The sequence below is a fragment of the Myotis daubentonii genome, chromosome 8 (assembly GCF_963259705.1).
Source record: "Myotis daubentonii chromosome 8, mMyoDau2.1, whole genome shotgun sequence".
In the NCBI taxonomy this organism is placed as follows: Eukaryota; Metazoa; Chordata; class Mammalia; order Chiroptera; family Vespertilionidae; genus Myotis; species Myotis daubentonii.
In genome coordinates this window covers 71,176,590-71,195,618 of record NC_081847.1, presented here as the reverse complement: position 1 = coordinate 71,195,618, position 19,029 = coordinate 71,176,590, and the positions used below count along the sequence as shown (strand labels likewise).

The 19,029-nt window shown below is 47.3% G+C and overlaps 2 protein-coding genes across 14 annotated transcripts in view; one reads left to right on the top strand and one right to left on the bottom strand.

The window, feature by feature from the left end:
* The window catches only part of GDAP1L1 (ganglioside induced differentiation associated protein 1 like 1), a 39,014-nt gene extending 33,217 nt beyond the window's left edge, over positions 1 to 5,797 (top strand). For 6 of the 7 annotated variants that reach the window (XM_059707006.1, XM_059707003.1, XM_059707005.1 and 3 more), the window contains one exon: positions 4,367 to 5,797. In XM_059707006.1, the coding sequence (XP_059562989.1) occupies positions 4,367 to 4,710 (344 nt within the window). In that variant the 3' untranslated portion in view covers positions 4,711 to 5,797. The remainder of the gene's footprint in view (positions 1 to 4,366) is intronic. The other variant, XR_009454188.1, reaches the window with a different exon arrangement.
* Positions 1 to 18,999, bottom strand: part of FITM2 (fat storage inducing transmembrane protein 2) — a 41,537-nt gene extending 22,538 nt beyond the window's left edge. Inside the window, exons 1-4 of one of the 7 annotated variants that reach the window (XR_009454189.1) lie at positions 18,754 to 18,999; positions 16,158 to 16,807; positions 7,839 to 7,946; positions 6,639 to 7,266 (exon numbers count right to left, since the gene is read on the bottom strand). Coding sequence is in view for 5 of the 7 variants with exons in the window: in XM_059707014.1 (XP_059562997.1) it covers positions 16,192 to 16,807; positions 18,754 to 18,926 (789 nt within the window). In the remaining 2 variants the exon portion in view is untranslated. Of the gene's footprint in view, positions 1 to 6,638; positions 7,267 to 7,838; positions 7,947 to 13,316; positions 16,808 to 18,753 lie in introns of those variants that run through there. The other 6 variants (XR_009454190.1, XM_059707013.1, XM_059707011.1 and 3 more) reach the window with 6 other exon arrangements.
* Between the last annotated feature and the right edge of the window lie 30 nt (positions 19,000 to 19,029).

Sequence of the window (19,029 nt, the reverse complement as noted above, 5' to 3'; positions counted from 1 at the left end):
GTTTGAGTTAGAGTTCCAGCTTTGCTGCCTGTACTGTGTGACTTGGACAGGTTATTTTCCCTATTGGAGCCTCAGTCTCCTCATCTGTAAAATGGGATGATAAAAATGCAACTTACGTTAACCCCACCTAGCTGGACTCTTGTAAAACCTAAAAGCACACAGTAAAGTGCCAGGAGCATAGTAGTTTAAGAACATATGACAGCTAAAGACGTGTACATTCTCCAGATGATAAAACTAATGCTCAGAGAAATGAAGTGACTTGTTCAGGGTGACTTGCACACAGCTTTTAAACAGCATAGTTAGGGCAAGCACAGGTTCCTTCTTAATGGGTCCAGTGTTTTTCCAGCATCTCACAACTGAGGCCTTGAGCACAAAGCACATACAGGTCCCTAAAGTCCTCAACAGGGACATTGTCGTGTGTAATGAAGCCAGCTGCCTTAAATCCCCTCTAGAAAAACGTATGGTATGGCTAAGAGAGGAAAATAATACATCCCTCCAGGAGGAACTTTTTCAGTTCTGTCAGAGAGGGTGCTGAGGGAGCCAGTACAGAAGAGTGCTTAGGGGCAAAACCCCAGCTCTGCCATTCTCACTGGGTACCTTAATTCTCAGGTGTATTTCATATATTTATCCATTAATTTGCTAGGGCTGCCATCACAAAATACCACAGACTGGATGGCTTAAACAACAGACCTACTTATTTTCTCACAAACCTGGAGCTAGAAGTCTAAGATCAAGGTGTTGGTTTCTTCTGGGGTTCGGTTTCTTTTGAGGCCTCTCTCCTGGGCTTACGGATGGCTGCATCTTGCTGTGTCTTCACATGGTCTTTCCTCTGTGGACGTGCCCCTGGTGTCTGCACAGCAAAATGTCCTCCTCTTCTGAGGACCCCAGCCAGATTGGACTAGGACCCACCCTAACAGCCTCATTTTAACTTCTCTATTTTGTTTTTATTTTTTGATTTTAGGGAGAGAGAGGAAGAGGGAGAGAGAGAAAGAAAGAGAGAAATCTCAATTTGTTGTTCCACTTACTTATGCATTCACTGGTTGATACTTGTATGTGCCCTGACCCGGGTTTGAACTCACAACCTTGGCATATCGGGATGACGCTCTAACCAATTGAGCTACCCAGCCAGGGCAAACTTACTTCTTTAAAGACTCTTTCTCCAAATACAGTCACTGTCTGAGACCCTGGGGGGGTTAAAATTTCAACATATGAATTCTGGAGGGACACAATTCAGCCCATAATGATTTATGTATTTAACAACACTTACTGTGTGCCAGGCACTGTTTTAAGTGTTTCACATATTTCAACTTATTTAATCCCGTAATAACTCTAGGAGGTATGTAATATGAGTAACCCCATTTAACAGATGAAAAAATTAAGGCACAGAGAGGTTCAATAATCTCCCAAGGTTACACAGATAGACGTGGTGGAGGCTGGCTTCAAACACCGGCTCCTTGAGTCATTCTTAAGCACTAGTTCTGGCTCCTCTTCTGCTCTGTAGAAGGGTGTTACATGAGCACCTACTTCACAGGGGTGTTGTGAGGGTCAGTGAGAAAATGCATGTGAGGGGATCAGCACATTGCCTGGCACATGGCATTAAAAGTGTCTGCCAATATTAGCTGCTGTTATGATCAAGGGAGACATGGAGTGTGACCTAGATGGAGGCCAGAGTTGATGGTCCTGGGGAATAGCTGTAGACACATTCCTCAGGTGGTCCTAGCCTGTGAGCCTCCTGCCCTCACTTTCTGTTTTTGTTCTGAGGTCTTCCAAGAGCAGGCAGCATTGCACTGCCTGATAGCCAGATGAATGGGGTTGTTTGAGATGGAGAGGTGTGGGCAGTCCTTGTGTCCCTCCAGGCTGAGGGAGGCAGCAGAGGCCCAGGGGGGTGGCTATCAGTTTTAAAGGTCAGACTGGCTGGGCCCACATGGTCTCTGGAGCTCAGTCACCTACCAGGGCACCTCCAAACCTCCACTTCTCTCTGTGTGGGCAGAGATATTGTAATGTCATAGTTAAGACCCATAGATGGAGCCAGCTACTGAGTCCTGATATGGACAAGGGGGACCATGTGTTCACTTTGAGACACAGTAAGTTTGAGATGCCTTTTAGACACACCAGGGGGTATCACATAAGCCATTGGATAGTCTAGTATCATTTTAAAAGGAGAAGTCAGAATTTAGAGATAAAGATGTATAAGTCTTTAGCATATATGTGGTGCTTAAAGCCACAGAATTGAATGATTTCATTTAGGAGAGAGTGGAGACAAAGAGGGGGATCAAGAACTGCTGTATTAGTTATCTCCTGCTGCATAACAAATTGCTCCTGGACTTAGTAGCTTAAGCAGAAAGCACTTCTTATATCACACACGGGTCAGGAATTTTGGAGCAGCTTAGCTGGGTGGTCTAATTAAGGTTGTATAATGCAGGCTGTAGTCAAGCTGTTGGTTGGGGCTCTGGTCATTTGAGCTGGAGGATTGGCTTCCAAGATGGCTCGTTCTCAGGGTTCCTAACTAGATGTCTCAGTTCCCCACTGGCTGTTGGCAGGAGGCCTCGGCTCCTCACCACGTGGGCATCTCGATGGGGCTGCTCACAGTTCCTTCGTGACCTACCATTGGCAGGAGACCTCGGCTCCTCACCACCTGGGCATCTCGATGGGGCTGCTTGAGTTTCTTTGCAACACGGCAGCTGGCTTTCTCCTGAACAAGTGACCCGTGGGAGGGAGAAGCAGCGGAAGCCACAGTTCTTTCGTGACCTACCATTGGGAGTCACTGTCACTTCTGCCACACTCCCTTCCTTAGTACAAGTCCTGAAATACAGCCCGTAGTCCTGGGGAGGAGAATCAATCTGTGGACACATTTTAAAATTCCATGCCTGCCCTGAGGTTCCCTCACATTCAGAGAGGCGTAGAGGCAGAGGGACAGGCAAAACCGACTGACATGGAGTGGCCAGTGAGGTAGGAGGAGCCTGTGTCATGGGCTCCCATAAAGGGTCTGAGAGGCTGAGTAAACCAAGGATAGCAAAGCGCCCCTGGATTTGGGCCCATGGCTTTGGTGGTGACCCTACCAAGAGCAGTTTCACTGAACTCGGGACAAAAGACTGAAGAGTGAGTGGGAGGAAGTGTGGTCAAGTGGAGACAACTCTTTTGAGAAGTTTGTCTGTAGAAGGGAATAGAGAAATGGGGTGGGGGCTGAAGAAGTGTGCGGGGCAAAGGGAGGAATTTTTTCTTTTATAGTAGATACAAGGTGTGTTTTCAGGATGACAGAAATGACCCAGTGAAAGGAGAAAGATGCAGGACCAATGATGCAAAGTCCATGAAAGGACAGAAGGGGTGTGGTCCAGGCAGGACCCCATAGGACGCAGGGTGACCCCAAATTGGTAATTGAGGAGGCTTATTATAGGGTCTGTTTATAAATATGTGGGCAGGATTTAGGGAAACCACAAGGAAAAGCGTGGTATCCTGGGCCTGAGGTCGTGAGAGGTGGGAGCAGTTTCAGGAACTGGACAGACAGACTGCATAGAGAGCGCCACCTGACAGAAGCTGTAGCTTTCATTCTAGGGACGCAGCCAGTCGACAGTGACCTGCAGAGAGGAAACCGAGGGATGTAAGACTCTGACCTCACTCTCACCACCGTCCTCCCTCCTGCCACTGCTCCCCATTGGCGGAACCCCCTGGAACCAGAGTCATTCTTCAGGGGCACGAAGCTGCAAGGAGAAGGGAGGAGAGTAGATCCACATGCTAGCTTTTCCTCCCAACTTACAAAAACACTCTTGACCTGTGTCAAATTATTAGTGTATCCTCTCCATTACAGCAAAATTCCTTGAATGAGTGATCTTTGCTTACCGTCTCCAATTCTTCTCCTCCCTTTCTCACTTGAACTCCTTCCAACCAGCCTTTCACTGTCAGCATCTACTCCAGCTGCTCTTGTCAAGGTCACCAGCTGCCAAATATAATCTCCATTCTCAGGCCTCCTCTTACGTGACCTCTCCACAGCATCTGAACACAGCTGAGTATTCCCTTCTCCTTGGAACACTTATCGTGGCTTCCACGACCCTACACACTAGTGGGCCTCTCGCACCGCCCAGGCCACTCCTTCTCATGCTGCTTCTATGGTTTCTCCTGTTTCCCAGTATCTAAATCTTGAAGCCACAAAGCTCAGTGCTTGCACTTAAAAATTCAGTTGATTTAAAGAAAAAATTGATAGGGGTAGTAAAAGGATGTGGCAAAATCATTAAAGTTGTATAGGAGTGAATGACCCTGGGGAAACACCATGGCAGGTGGACAAACATCAAAGGAGTCAAGGGGAGAGGAGCGAGTGCATGGGGTTGAAAAGCTGATCCCTCCTGCCCCCATCTCCTCTCTCTTCCTCTAGGACAGAAATGTGAGCTGTGGCTCTGCGGCTGTGCCTTCACTCTCGCCGACGTCCTTCTGGGAGCCACCCTGCACCGCCTCAAGTTCCTGGGACTGTCCAAGAAATACTGGGAGGACGGCAGCCGGCCCAACCTGCAGTCCTTCTTTGAGAGGGTCCAGAAGCGCTTTGCCTTCCGGAAAGTTCTCGGCGACATTCATACCACCCTGCTATCGGCCGTCATCCCCAATGCATTCCGGCTGGTCAAGCGGAAACCGCCATCTTTCTTTGGGGCCTCCTTCCTCATGGGCTCCCTGGGCGGGATGGGCTATTTTGCCTACTGGTACCTCAAGAAAAAATACATCTAGAGCTGAGCCAGGCCCAGGCTTGGTGTCTGACTGTCACTGTCTCTGTGCTGTGTGATTCCCAATGAGCTCTCAGTAATGCACTGTCTCATGAACACTTGAACAGCCCCTTCCCCACCCCTTGTTCGGAGTAATTCTATTGTCGGTGTGAAAACATTCCATAGTTTAGAAGTAGACGTTGCCAATGCCGTGAGTTGAAGCCACGGCTCTACTAACGGAGAGAAAGAGTGAGAGAGAGAACAGAAACAAAGCACGGATGCCTTTTCTTTTGATTCAAGGTCTCAAGATGGAACTGTGGGGACTGGTTAGGATCTGAGGTGAGTCCCAGGCCATTTCACCCATCAGGGCCCAGATTCTGGGAGGTGCTGGGGGCTCCGAGGGCCTGACCCCTCGCCTCCCCTTCCCTCTTGCCCAGGGAACTTTCCACAGGACAAAGCCAACATCAAGACTCAACTCTTCTAAGTGGTACCTCTGGGTGGGGCTAGAGACCCGGAGACTCCATGGGAGGCCCGTGAAGATCAGAAGGGACTTCATTCTTCTCCTGGACATGGACTGAGACAGCAGTGGCTCAAGCCAAGGCAGTGGCACCCAACCACCAAACCAGGACTAGGACGGACACCATGAGCACACCCTCATTCCCCTCCTGCTGCGGCCAGTGAGTTTGGTTTGGCACTCTACCAGTAATCCCTGAAGGCAGCATCCATCACCCTCTTCCCACCCGGAGCTGATTTTTCCCATCATGTGAGGTGGACTTTCAGCAAAAGCCAAGTTCACAGTCTTAGAAGGTCAGTCCGGCCCGAGTGCAGGGGTGGGTCTGGAGGTAGATGAACCTCAAGTCCCTCTGCTAGCCTCTGCCAAAGCCATCTCCTTTAATGCCCACCTGTCCCATCACTTGTGGGGTGCCTCGCATGCCCCACCATGCCACGCAGGGGGATCTCCTCACCTATGCTGCCCACCCTGGTCCTGTCTCACTTTCCTGTGCCTTTTGCATGTTGGGAGAAGGTCTGAGTGTCACTGCCATTCATGCTTAGAAACCACTGAAAGCCCCCAATAAAGCACCCAGGAGAAGCCGTTGCTTTTCATTTGTAAACCTGTGTTGTCCATCTAGCTCTCATTTCCAAAGGCTGGGATCAGAGGGGTGGAGACACAAGATTCAGCATCCGTGAGTTCAGGTTTCAAGTTGATGAGTGTAGGGATGGCTCCTGGATAGACTTTGCAAAGTTCTGCTCTTGACATAAACCCACCTCACTTGGACAGTGCTTCACAGTTTACAGAGCATGCTCACAGCCATTTGCTTATGTACATGGACTGTCAGGGGGCTCCCAGGGCACATGTCCTCACAATTACCCAGAAAAAAATGTGTTCAAATGCCCCAAGATCATTAAACCAGAGGTATAATTTGTGGAACATAAGGCATAGTTTTATTTATTTTATTAAAACGTATAAGAATTTTTTTCCATCAAGATGAAAAGAAAAAAATAGCCAGTGCCAAGACAAGGCAAGCATTTAGATACTTGAGGCATTATCTAACACTGTCCACCCCTTGGCTACTTAAACATCCACGCAGACCCTCCCACTCATAATTAAACTCCACTCAAAGACAATAACATCATGCTTAATTCTAACGGGACCAATGCTCTCCTGAAATGAGGATACAACTTCTCTCTAAAAATGAGACCCACAAAGCCCCACTAGTCAGTAACATCACTCTGGATGATGTCAGAGTCTCTTTTTGGTCCACCTCTAGTCCCAGAGATCACAGGCACACCTCAATATACTGTAATATATAGATTAAAACATCAATTTAACCATCACCAGTAATCCTTATATGCAATATATATACGTATATGACAAGCAGGAAAGAAAACACTCATAGTTGCTTCAGCCCTCATTTCTGTAACTGATACCAAGGCCATTGTTGATATTTATAATTTCTCTTTTTTTCCACTAGCTATTCTATGTTTTGGGCTTTTTTTGTTTGCCCCCAGCCTGGACCTCATGTTTAGGGTATTTTACTGGTGAAATGATTCAGACTTGGGCTGTTGTAGTCTTCTATTAATCTTTTGCTGTTGGATGTGGAAGTATAACGGGGCACCCAGAGAATCTTCTAGTTCCCATATAGTCTTCCATGCCACCACTGTAGCAGCAATCCAATTTACTCTTGGTGATCAGGCCAATCATGCCAGCCAGTAGAGTAATCTACTTCTTTGCTTATAGTTGCAATGGTACGAGGAGCTCAAAACGACTGAGTGGCAATCAATGTTTTCCTTAATAGAAGCATTCCTTCCTTAAGAACTATAATATCTAGCCATCAAAGTCCAAAGTTTCAGGGATGGAAAGCAACATTTTTGTGAATGGGTTATTTTGTGCAATAGTGAAAGTATTTCCACCTCAGCATTGCTGGATCCATGTTTCCTGCATGTGGAGAAACAGCATTATGGTTGGTACAAAGTATATGATGTGTCCTGTAGACAGCATCCCAACATTGCAGTGTCTCCCAGCTGTCCCTATAAGGGAGTCTTCATTAGGCCATCTCAATTTTCTATAAGTCTGTTGCTTCTAGATAAGACCAGAAAATTCCATAGGTATAATCACACTGCTACATTTATTTTGCTGTAATGTCACCTCTTTGGTCAGAAGCAGTATTGTATGGAATATCAAGACTGGAACCAAGGTGTCTGTGCATGTGGTCAAAGAAGGCAAACCCATATACAGAATATACAAATTGCTGCTCCCTGCGTGATGGAAGAGGTCAATGTAATCAACCTGCCACTAGGTGGGGAATGGTGCCATATCGGGAATTCATGCAAGGTGGGCCCTCAATGGTGGTTTTAGCTCAATCAGTCTTGATAAGAGAAGTCCATGTTATTGTGTCCACTTATAACCTCTAGCTCAATTACTGGCCATTTCATATGTGAGCCTGTTGAGCAAAACCTGTCCCATGTGAGGCACCCCACAAGTGATGGGACAGGGGGGTTACTGGGGAAAGGAAAGACTGACATCTACAGAACAAGTCATCTGGTTCACCTATTTATTGAGAGTCTCCTCTGAAGTGGGTTTCTTAGGGGGAATATTTGCATAAAATACAATTATCCTCTTCTTCTGTATCCACTGTTAAAGATCCATCTTACCTTCTCTCACAGACTTCCTTATTACCAATCCTCCAATCCTGATCATACAGTTGAACCATCCATCCCATGAATATGTGTAGATCCATATTTCTGAACTTCTATCTCCATCTAGATAGACAACCATATGTAGAGTTGTCCCTCATTATTTGTGGGGGATTGGTTTCAGGACCCCCCACGGATACCAAAATCCATGCATGCTCGTAATTATATAAAATGGCATAGTATTTGCATATAACCTACACTCTCGTCTGCTTTAAATCATCTCTAGATTACTTATAACACCTAATACAATGTAAATGGTATATGAATAGTTGTTGTACTGTATTGTTTAGAGAATAATGAAAAGAAAAAAGTCTGTATGTGTTCAGTACAGATGTAGCCATCGTAGGCCTAACTACACAGTACATATCAACAACAGTGTGCCCTGGCCAAGTAGCTCAGTTGGTTAGAGCATTGTCCTGATATACCAAGGTTGCAGGTTCGATCTCTAGTCAGGGCACATATAAAAAGCAACCAATGAACGCATAAATAAGTGGAACAAGTCAGTGATTCATTCTCTCTCTCTCTCTCTCTCTCTCTCTCTCTCTCTCTCCCTCTCCTTCTCTAAAATCAATTTTTTAAAGTAACATTTCCCCCCAAATATTTTGATCCCTAGTTGGTTGAATCTGCAGGTGCAAAACCAGCAGATATGGAGGGCTGACTGTATTGCCTGAAATTCTGTTCACTGAAAGGATTTCCCTTCTCCAATATCTTTCAGGCCTTCCTATAGTGCTGCAACCATCCACTTCCAATTGGTTCCAGGCCTGAGCTTTCTCTTCCTCCATCAATTGATCACAGGGTATTTGTTATGGGGCCTTAGGTATTGACTGAGGAAGAGGTGGCAGTGTGGTAGGAATAGGTGACAGTCTCACTTGATAGAATGCTGCGGTACATGTCTAGCTTTATAGCTTGATGGATCAGATGACACCCAGTCCATGATGGGCAGTTCAGTGTGCATAGTCACTTGGTGTCTCATGGTCAGGTATTAGGTCTCTACCACAGCCCAGTAGCAAGCCAGACACTATATTTTAAAGGAATAATTGTTATTTGTAGAAGAAGACATGACTTTGTTCCAAGTTCTAGGGATGGGCAGAGATTTTCCTATTAGGGCTTCGGGGGCTAAAAGGAAATGTAAATTTTAAATATCACAGACAACTTAAACACCATTGGATCGACTGGGTCGTGTGGCTCAATTGGCAGAGCATCTTGCACTGCGGCCTAAGTCTGCTTTGGGACCCATTCAAAATTGGCTGTCCTATGTATGGGTTACTCGGTGAATAGGTTGGAGCAGCACACAATTGCATGTGCATTCCCTCCCAAATCCAAAGAGGGCTACCAGTTGTGCTTTTTTCTTAGGGACCAGCAACTTGCCTTTTACTTGGAAGGGATAACCTGGCGTTTCCTAACCTCTAGGTCCCTAGAAACTTCACCAGGTGCCAGGCTCCTGAATGTTCATGGGGTTCATATACCACCCTCTGACATGCCTGGGTCTTCCTAAAGCATCTAGTGCACCTGCTATCTCCTGCTCACTGGGTACAGCATGATGTCGTCAATGTGGTGGATCAGTGTTTTCTTAGGGGAACATCAGGATAATCCAGGTCTCTACAGACTAGATCAGCAGTCGCCAATCTTCCAGACTTCCCGGACCGCCAGTGGTCCACGGACCACCGTTTGGCGACTGCTGGACTAGATGATGACAGAGAACAGAAAAGCTGACATGCACTGTAAGAAAGTGAAGATATGCTGCTTACTGCTGCCCTGCCGAGTAGAGCTAAGGGCTTTTGGTGGCCCCCACTGATAGGACAACATTTTCCAGACCAAGAGCTGAATGCTAAGTGTCAGAGACGATGCCGACTTGCTTTTATATAGAAACCACATCCGAAAAAATTGTACCACCTGATAGAGTTACAGTGCCCAGGCTTATGAGAGAGACATTCATTAGGTAAAGATAAATCTCAATAATAAGCAGCCCTCATAGTTGCCTGATATTTTAAAGCTTATAAATTATTTTCCTGGGGGGGTGGTTATGAGGGGATGAGGTCACATATGTAATACCTTAATCAATTAAGAAATAAAGATTGAAAAAAATATATTGTCCCATCTATGATTTCATTAAGCCAGTCAAAGACTAGTGAGGTAGAAAGAATTATCCCCCTTTCATAGATGAGTAACAAGCCCGGAGAAGCTAAGTTACTTGCCTAAGGTCACACAGCTGAGGAGTTGGTAGGCAGGATTTGGATGCAATCTACTTGTTCAAGTGCAATGCCTCTAAAACTCCAGATGAGAGTCCGTTTATACCCCACCCACTCACCCCTGCCTCAGTCCCCAGCTGCACAGGGATACCTGGCAAACACAGCATGCTCAGTCAATGCAAGCAGAGGCAAGAAGGGATGAAAGGAGTGGTTGGGAAATGGGCCACAGCAGCCCGGTAGGGCAAGGCCTGAATAACTTTGCTCCAGTAATTAAGATGCTTATCAGGGTGGCTCCCAGGCACCCCTACCTACTTACCTCCTGAGCACTCAGACACACATTCATCCCCCAGGCAGCCAAAGCAGAGAAGACAGGGACGTAACAAGGCTCCATGATAAGGCTTCCAGTCAGTCTCCCCAAAATATGCAGCCTGGAAACCAAGACCAGGCAGCCCTTGGATTGCCTGTGAATGGACAGCACCTCAAACGGGGGGCAAAAAAGGGGAATGCTTTACTTTGGCCAAAAGGACCCCATGGATACACGACTATCCTTTCCTTTCAGCTCTCCTGGAAAACTTGTCTCTTGCTCTCCCTCACCCTCTAGTTAATCTGGAAACTAGAATGCTGCCTTAGAGACTCTGTTCCCATGCTAGATCACTGGGACATGGCCTTCCCCATTCACTGACTACATTTTAACTACTTCTGAGTGGATCAAAATGGAAACACCTACAGGAATGGGGTTTCTCTGTCCTCATTTTAAAGTGGTTACAGTAATGAGGGCACATTAGGGACTTACTGTGCACTTGAAAGACATTTATATAGCACCACATATATACTAGGTCCTATTCTAAGACTTTACAAATATCAACTCAATTAGTCCTCACAACAGCTATATGAGGTAGGTACTTATATTACCCCATTTTACAGATGAGGAAACCAAGGCCTAGATGTTAAGGAACTGTTGAAGGTGACACAGCCAGTGTGTATGGCAGAGCCAGAATTAGAACCCAGGCAGTCTGGCTTGAGTCCATGCCAACCTCCCCTACTCCTTCGCTTGTCTAAGAGCTTTGTGTAAATCATCTCTGCCTGAGCTGTGACAATGTTAGGGCAGTTGGGGGGCACTCTACTTCTGAGCCCAGCACCCTGTTTGGAGTTGCTCATTTTATTGTCTGTGCCCAACTAGAGTGTAAACCCCCTGAAAGCACCATGTCTCTTCAAATGAATGCGGTGCCTAGCACAGTGCCTGGTTTACTTGAAGCTCCTCAATTTCTGGGGCAGTGAATGTTGAAAGAGGTGAGGCACTATCATCCCCATTTACAGAGGCTCAGAGACTAACTTGTTTGAGGGCACACAGCTGTAAGTTACAGTCAGCACAAAACCAAGTCTTCCTGCCACCAGATTCCACACTAAATATAACATTTATTCTTTGTGGTGACTGCATTATATTGCTAATACAGAGTTACCATAATTTATTTAACTGATTGGCATTTGAGCTGACACTTTTTCACTGTAACAGAGCTGCATAAGAACTTTGCAGCTTATCTTTGTCCACTTCTACAAGCATTTCCATAGCCCAAATCCTAGACTGAGATTGTTGGGTCTACACAGTTCAAGTCTGGATACTACTAGGTTATCATTTAAACAGGTTGTACCAATTTGCCACCACACCCCAAGGTATGAGAGTACCTGTTTTCTGTGCTGTGTGTTCAACTTTAAAACTTGCCAGAGGGGACAATTTCTGAAGATGACTATACTGCACAGGGTTTCTCTTAACAGAAACTACCTTCTCCTTAATAGCTATGAAAAATGGTTTGATTTTGGAGACTTTTTAAAAAGACTTCTGTAGGTCACCCCTCTGGGAACTAGGTTCAGCTTCCCATGTCCAGAAGCCCCGTATGAACCCATGCAAAGGTCTGAGCGACAACAGGCTGCCAACGCAGAGAAAAGGGGGGCTGTGATAAGTGCATCTCGAGGGCCGCTCCTCCGTCACTCACCCAGGAAACCAGCTGCCACCTCAGCTCTGAGTGGGAGTTTCTTTTCACGTTGTTTCCTAAAATGAAAGTCATAACCAGCTTGGAAGAACTTGTCATCAAACAGCACAGAGAAACAGAATAGAGTAGGAGAGTTGGTGAGGTTGTTCAGTCCACTACCGTCATTTATCAGCTACGGAAATGGAGACCCAGAGATGTTGAGTCATTGATTCAAGGTCACACAGAAAATCCGAAAAAGCAGTGGTGGGAGCCGGCTCAAACTGTCCTGTCAGTCTGCCTTCCTTCCATCTCCGTGGCTTTTGAAAATGATGGGAGAGTGAGGTTTCTTGAGAAGGGACATCTGAGTGAAAATTATGGCAGCATAGCTGTGTCCTTGGGCATGCTGTTCTTACTTCCTTGGAAGCCTTTCTCTAACTGCTTGAACTCATCCTCATCCTTCAAGACCCTAAAGAATTGTTAGGTTCTGTGAAAACATTCCCTCATTTCCCAGCGCAGCTGGTTGTCCATTGCTTTATGTGCCCATGCCCTGACCTTAACCAGCACTCAGACACTTTATGGTGAAAATTCCTTGAAGGAATGGGTGTATCTAATTTACCTTTGCAACCCCAGCACACATCTTAGGCTCCAAAGGGACTGACTTCAGACCACAAAGTCCAAGAGGGAGGGAATCTACCATCCTTCCCAGCTCCTGGCTCACGGTATGAACTCAAGAAGGGTTCATTGCTGCTGAAAGAACGTGAACAGGAAAGTTGCTGTGTGAGGAGATTCTAATCCTGGAGCCATTGAGCTTTCGACAGACACTACCTGGGGTTGCCCAAGTAGGTCAGGCTGGCAAATGAGTGGGCATGAAAAGGCACAAATAGCCTTCCCCCACATCTAGGTCTCCAGGCTCTGAGGCACGTTCAAAGATGACCTCATTTGAGTGAACTTTGTAAATGCTCTTTGGTGTTATTTCCATGAGGCTTACCTCTTCTCCTGCCAAGAAAACTGCTCCCACATCTGGCTGATCCAGAGGCCAGGACTCCAAGACACGGATATGGGGGAGGGAAGGAGTAAATCAAGCTAAATACATGACTGAACACATATTTAGTTTACAGGACTTAGGAGAAAAAAAATAAAATTAACTACAGCCATGAAATACTCTATGTACAATGAGTAGCTCAGCAAAGAATTAATGCTACTTTCATAAAGTGGGCTGAGCTTTACTGGTTGCAGACTTCCTTAAGGGTATTGGAAAAGAACACGCAGAAGCTGGAATGTGGTATTCCATTATCTCCAGTTTACTTAATTTGCTTGTTTACACATACGATCTGTGTGTATATAACAGTGGCAAGAGCCATTCTCTAAATACAATCTGGTACTCAGACTATGACAGATGCGTGTGGAAAACGAGGCGTCGGTGAGTGAACCTCCATGTGGAAAGGCAAAACAAGCATGGCGGTACTCTGGGATCACAGATGCCCTCAAAAGCCTCTTGTTCAGCGCCTGGGGACAACACACTTTTCAAAAGACAATACAAGCCCATTTCAACAGGAGACACAGACCCCCAAACGGCACTCAAAAGATGTTAGTTTCCCTGCCTTCTCTGGAGGAGCCAAAAAATTTTAAAGGGCTTAATCAAGAAAAAGGGGTAGGGGACTATACATACATGTGCTGGGCATTTTACATGCATCATTTCCCTGAATCCTAACAGCATCACCTCTGTATTATACCAGGAAAATGAGGCTTGCCCATGGTCAGATGGCACTCAGCAGTGGTATCAAGAGTTGAACCCACATCTCGTTTGCCTAAGCCCAAACTCAGCTGCACCCAACTGTCTCACATAGGGACAGAGGGCATGCTCCCAAGAAAAAGGCAAGGGTGCTAAGAATGAGCAGGAAGCAGTGGAAGACTAATCAATGTGCAAGGCTCAGTAATGGATACTTTCTGCAGAGTTATTGAATGCTGAGCTTGACTCAGACCCAGACGAGAAAAATGTCTAGAGATTTAAGTGTGACAAATGAACTTCTGGAGTCACCTTGTGCCTGTTGCCTTTTGGTGCTGAACATGAAACTTTGGAGAGATTTCAATCCCTTCCACAAGCTCCTGCTACCTACCCCATCCCCACTTCCACCCCACTCCCACTCCACAGAGCAAAACTAATCTCCTGGGGCCACTGCCCTTTACCAATGTCCCCAAATCACCAGGGTGACACCGCCAAAATTTCATTGCCAGTGTTTCTGTTACCTTCTTCGGGTACAAGGTAACAAACCTCACTTTTTTTTTTTTTTTTAATAATCATCTTTTTTTTTTAATTGGTTTCGGAGAGGAAAGGAGAGGGAGAGGTAGAAACATCAATGGTGAGAGAGAATCATCAACTGGCTGCCTCTTGCACATCCCACACTGAGGATCAAGCCTGAAACTTGGGCATGTGCCCTGATGGGGAATCAAATCCTGACCTCCTGGTACATGGGTTGATACTCAACCACTGAGCCACACCAGCCCCGGGCCACCTCACATTTTGATTGATACAAGGTAACTTGCAGCTCAACTGGATACAAAGGAGATACGAACTTCATATTTTAAATAAATCATTATATGAAATACAATGTACCCTGAAGGTTTTCCAGAGCTCAAGCTTCTAACAACCTGAACTTGAGTTAAGCCAGTGAGTGCAGTGCTTATCTGTATGCTATTAACTGGGAGGGAATGGGGGCATCAAAGAAGCTTCAAAGATGATTATCCAATATGCAAGGGGTTCAGTCTGAAAGGCTTAAGGAGACAGCCTGGGGGAGGGGAAGAGGGTGTAACTGTGCCTTTGTGAGGGGGAGGTGACAGGATTTCTAATCCTTCCCAGCATTCTCACAATCAAGACCACAGAATCACAAGGTGGGAAATTGAGAAGGGCTGCAAAGGGGACATAAAAGGGGGTTCCAAGACCAATAGAATAGGCCCAGATAAGAGGAGGGTGCAACCAAAGTCATGCCAACATTTGATAAGGACATCTGTGCAAACAGCTTAGTTTCTTGCCATCAAAGGCAATGGAAGACATATCCCTTCACTTCTGACTTATCATAATCATATCCAAAAGGTAAAAATGCTTTAGGCCACAGCAAATGATCAACATACATATGTCTCTGAAGCACAGGTCAGTTTATATACCAATGACGTGTGGTCAGGAAAGTTTCAGTGCAATTACACATTTTGTAAAATTACTCTGACTTGGCTTAAAATTGATCAAGTGGTTATTAAAATGTCTACTTCCTGGTTTTATTCTTAACAGAGAAAAGAGCCTCACAAGGTAGAATTTAATACCATAAAGCCAAGAGTTTGGTTTATAAAAAGTTAGTGTTCTAAAAAAAAAACCCTCAAAGCAATCTACACACGTGTGCCAAAGTGCAGCAGTGGAGTCTGAGTTAGTTTCAGGAGTTTTGTCAACAAAGAACAAACGCAGAGTTGTTATTAAAAACTATAAAGCATTCACTCAAAATAAAGAAAAGTTAACCTTATTGCTTCAAACACCAATATATATAGTAGACAACATGACAGAAAATTCTCTCCGTTCATTATATGAAAATCATCCAATATTCGCTTGGAGAGGCACTCCAGTTTAAGTGTTTTGACAGCTAATCACAAGCCAGTTGTAATATTTAACATTCCACAGATGAAACAAATATTAAAACCATTGTCTTTCAGGCAACAGTTGGTTACTTTGACCCGAGGGAAATATTGTCAAATAACAGCATCAACAGCCACTAAAACAAAAGGAAACTAGAATCAGGGAGAGAACAATGCAGCAGAGGAGTCCTGAGGCCCTGGCCTCCCCTTCGGCCACACAAAGGAGGCTTTCCTGATTCTGCACTCTCACTGAGCCTAAGTGCCCTCCAGGGACAAACGGGACAGTCCAGATTAAGGTCAAGTCTTGCCAGGGACAAAAAGTGCCTAACTGGAAATGGTGGCGCTTGTGACACACAGTGATGTCGCCAAGAACAGTCTGGAGAGTGAACTCACTTCCCAGACTCCACCATCACCCACCAAAACTGCCTGGTAAGCTTCCTCTCTGATGTAGGATCAATAATTTAGCCAAATAATTAAGAAAAATAAATGAAAAAATATATTACCCATTGTCCTGCTGTCACTCCTTTTGTTTCTCTTTTATTTCTTATAACTGTCTTGCTTCAAATTCAAACGAGAGGTCTGGGGAGGAAGTCCTGGGGAAAAAGACTTCAGATACCAAAACCCATATGTCCCATACCAGCCCAGCAAACCGAACAGGGTGCCAAATACTTTCTGGGACAGGTTGTGGAAATAAACAGCCGTGCACAGAAACATCCACACCCAAATGAGGGTCAGGAGGCCCAGAGCGACCACCAGGCCGGTGATGGCGGTGTGGAGGCTGTGGCTTCGGTCCGTCTTCACCTCGTGCAGCACAGCCATCTCCTCCACAATCATGAGGGCACAGAAGGTCAGCAGGAAGGAGTGGCCCGAGATGTCAAAGCCGTGCCAAAAGCCCCCTTCCTGGTGGCACTGCTGCTTATTCTGGGGCTCCTTTCTGAGCCCCTCCAGGGCTGGGGACTGGTAGCAGCTGCCCGTGTAGTGTTCAACACTGGAGAAGATGACTGTGCAGACGTACCAGATGGCCGTGCCCACAAGCAGGGTGCTCAACCGCCGCAGGACCAGGCCAGCCTTGCCTGTCAGGTGATAGTTGGTGAGGGCAATGAAAGGCAGGAGGAGACAGACGGTCCAGCCCCAGGCCACTTTGACAAAATACCTGGCAGAGGAGGAGAGTGGAAGTGAAGAGAGGGCACATGGCAGAGAGGAAACAATGTCACAACCCAAAGCTACAGATGACAACTTACTAAATATGTTAAATGTATTAACTATTTAGTCCTTAACAACTGCATATGGTAGGGACTGTTATTATTCCCATTTACAGATAAGAAAACTGAGGCCCAGAGAGGTATCATGCCTAAAGCGGAGATCACAAGTCGTGGAGCTGGGATTCAAATCCAGGGTCTGTGATCTTGAGCACTATGCTATTTGTTCAGGAAAGTAGTAATAACTGAGCATCTACCATAGGCCAAGAGCTTTCACCTACCTCACTTGCCCATAGAACACTCACACACCCTGGGAGGAAGGTATCAGTTTCCCCATTTTAGAGATAAAGAATCTGAGACTCAGAAAAGTTGAAAAACTGGCCCCGGGTCATACTCACACAACCCACAAGCGCAGATGAAAGCAAGGTTTGGCCAGTCCCAAAGCCCATGCTTTTCTACACCAGGGTTCCTTCCTGTGTGGCAGAAAACGATCTCGGAAAAGAGCCTGACTTCACACCAGAAGATCAGACTCAAATCCTGACTCCGACTTGCCTTATTGCCACACTTCTCTAGGCCTGTTTCCTCAGCTATCAAATAGCACTGAGGGAACCCAGTGATTTTTAAAATCCCTTCCCGAGCCCATGATTCCCTGGTTCCTTTCCATGAATTAGCACAGAAGCTTGGTACAAAATGCCAGGATCCATGGCTACTGGCAAACAACAGGGCCTTGTCTGCCAGGCTGCTTGGCTCCCCACTCTCCCAGGCCGGATAAAGCAGCGGCTGCGTCGTCTGCCTCCCCTGTGCTGTCAAAGGTGGCTGCCCCGGGGACCAGCGGCAAGAGACCTGGGGCGACTACCACTCCCATCACCTAGTCTTGGTCCAGCCTCCACATGGGTGAGGAAGGAAGGTGGCCAAGGACAGGACAACCCTGCCCTGGGTTCCAAAGGTGTCTAAGACACCACCCAGGGCCTCCCCTAAACGTTTCCCCTGAGACGAATACTCACAGATCTTGCCAGAGCCAACACCTGGCAGGCTTTTGACAAGGCTGCTGGGGACAGAGACCAGGGTTTTGAGTCGATAACTGAAGTTGGGTTGATTTGGAGAGACGCTGCTGACACTGTAATTCTAAAGAATCTAGGGCCACAGCACCAGGAAGAAATGTCAGCGATCAGCGTTTACCTCCTGCAGTAGTGTTTTTGTGCAATAGTCCAAGAGTTTAAAAAAGAAAGAAAGAAATCAAAAGCAGTGAGTGGGTGCCGTGAAGGCGATATCTCGAAGAGCCCAGCTGGATGGCTTTCCTGGGTCCCTGCCATGAACTTTGAGTGGCTGGGAAAGTCCAAGGAGATCCAGGGGAAAGGGCAGAGCCTGGAGGGCTCCACGCCTCCGAGGTTACCTTGCAGGGCGGGCTCCGTCCTCGGCTGGGACCCGGCTCTCAAAGCGGAGCGGGGGCGGGTCTTTCACCGCCGGTGATGGAACTGTCAGACGCCGGGGGGGGGGGGGGACGGGGGTCAGGGTGGCGGCATGGGGACTGACACCGGCAGGCAGCAGGGAGGGGGCATCTCCCCAGGGCAGGGGCCAACTCCTGACTGCAAGGGGAGGCGGGGGAGCAGCGACCTCGGCTGGTTCACCCGCTCCCCGCCCTGCGCCCCTGCATACACACGGTCACACACCACCCTGCTCGTCACCCGCCCAGGCTGTCCGGACTGGGTGTGCACGCCGAGCTGCTGGTGACACTAGCTGTGCCGGGGTCCGCCGGCCGCGACACGCGTGCAGATGCTCTCGCGATCGGGAGGACTTCCCCTTCCACTGACCCGGCCATCAGAGCAGCTAGCCCCCAGCTCTGGACGAGGCGACAGCTGGGCGGCTATGGCGGGGGCAGGAGAACCCAGGGCGCACTCACACGTTGAGGACGTTGCGCTTGTTGCTGAGGTAGCTCTCGGGCAGCGGGGAGAGCTCCTTGAGAAGGGAGCCCGCCAGCATGGAGGCCACCAGCGCCCAGGGCAGGTAGCGCCGCACGGCAGCTCGCACCAGCGTCCCCCTGAGGAACCACGCGCAGCGCTCTACGTGCTCCATGCCCGACCTCGTCGGCCACCGTCCGCCGCCCTGTGCGCTCTCGGCCACCGTCTCGCCCTGAGCCTAGTCCGGAACGCCGGCGCATGCGCACAGCCCGCGGGCC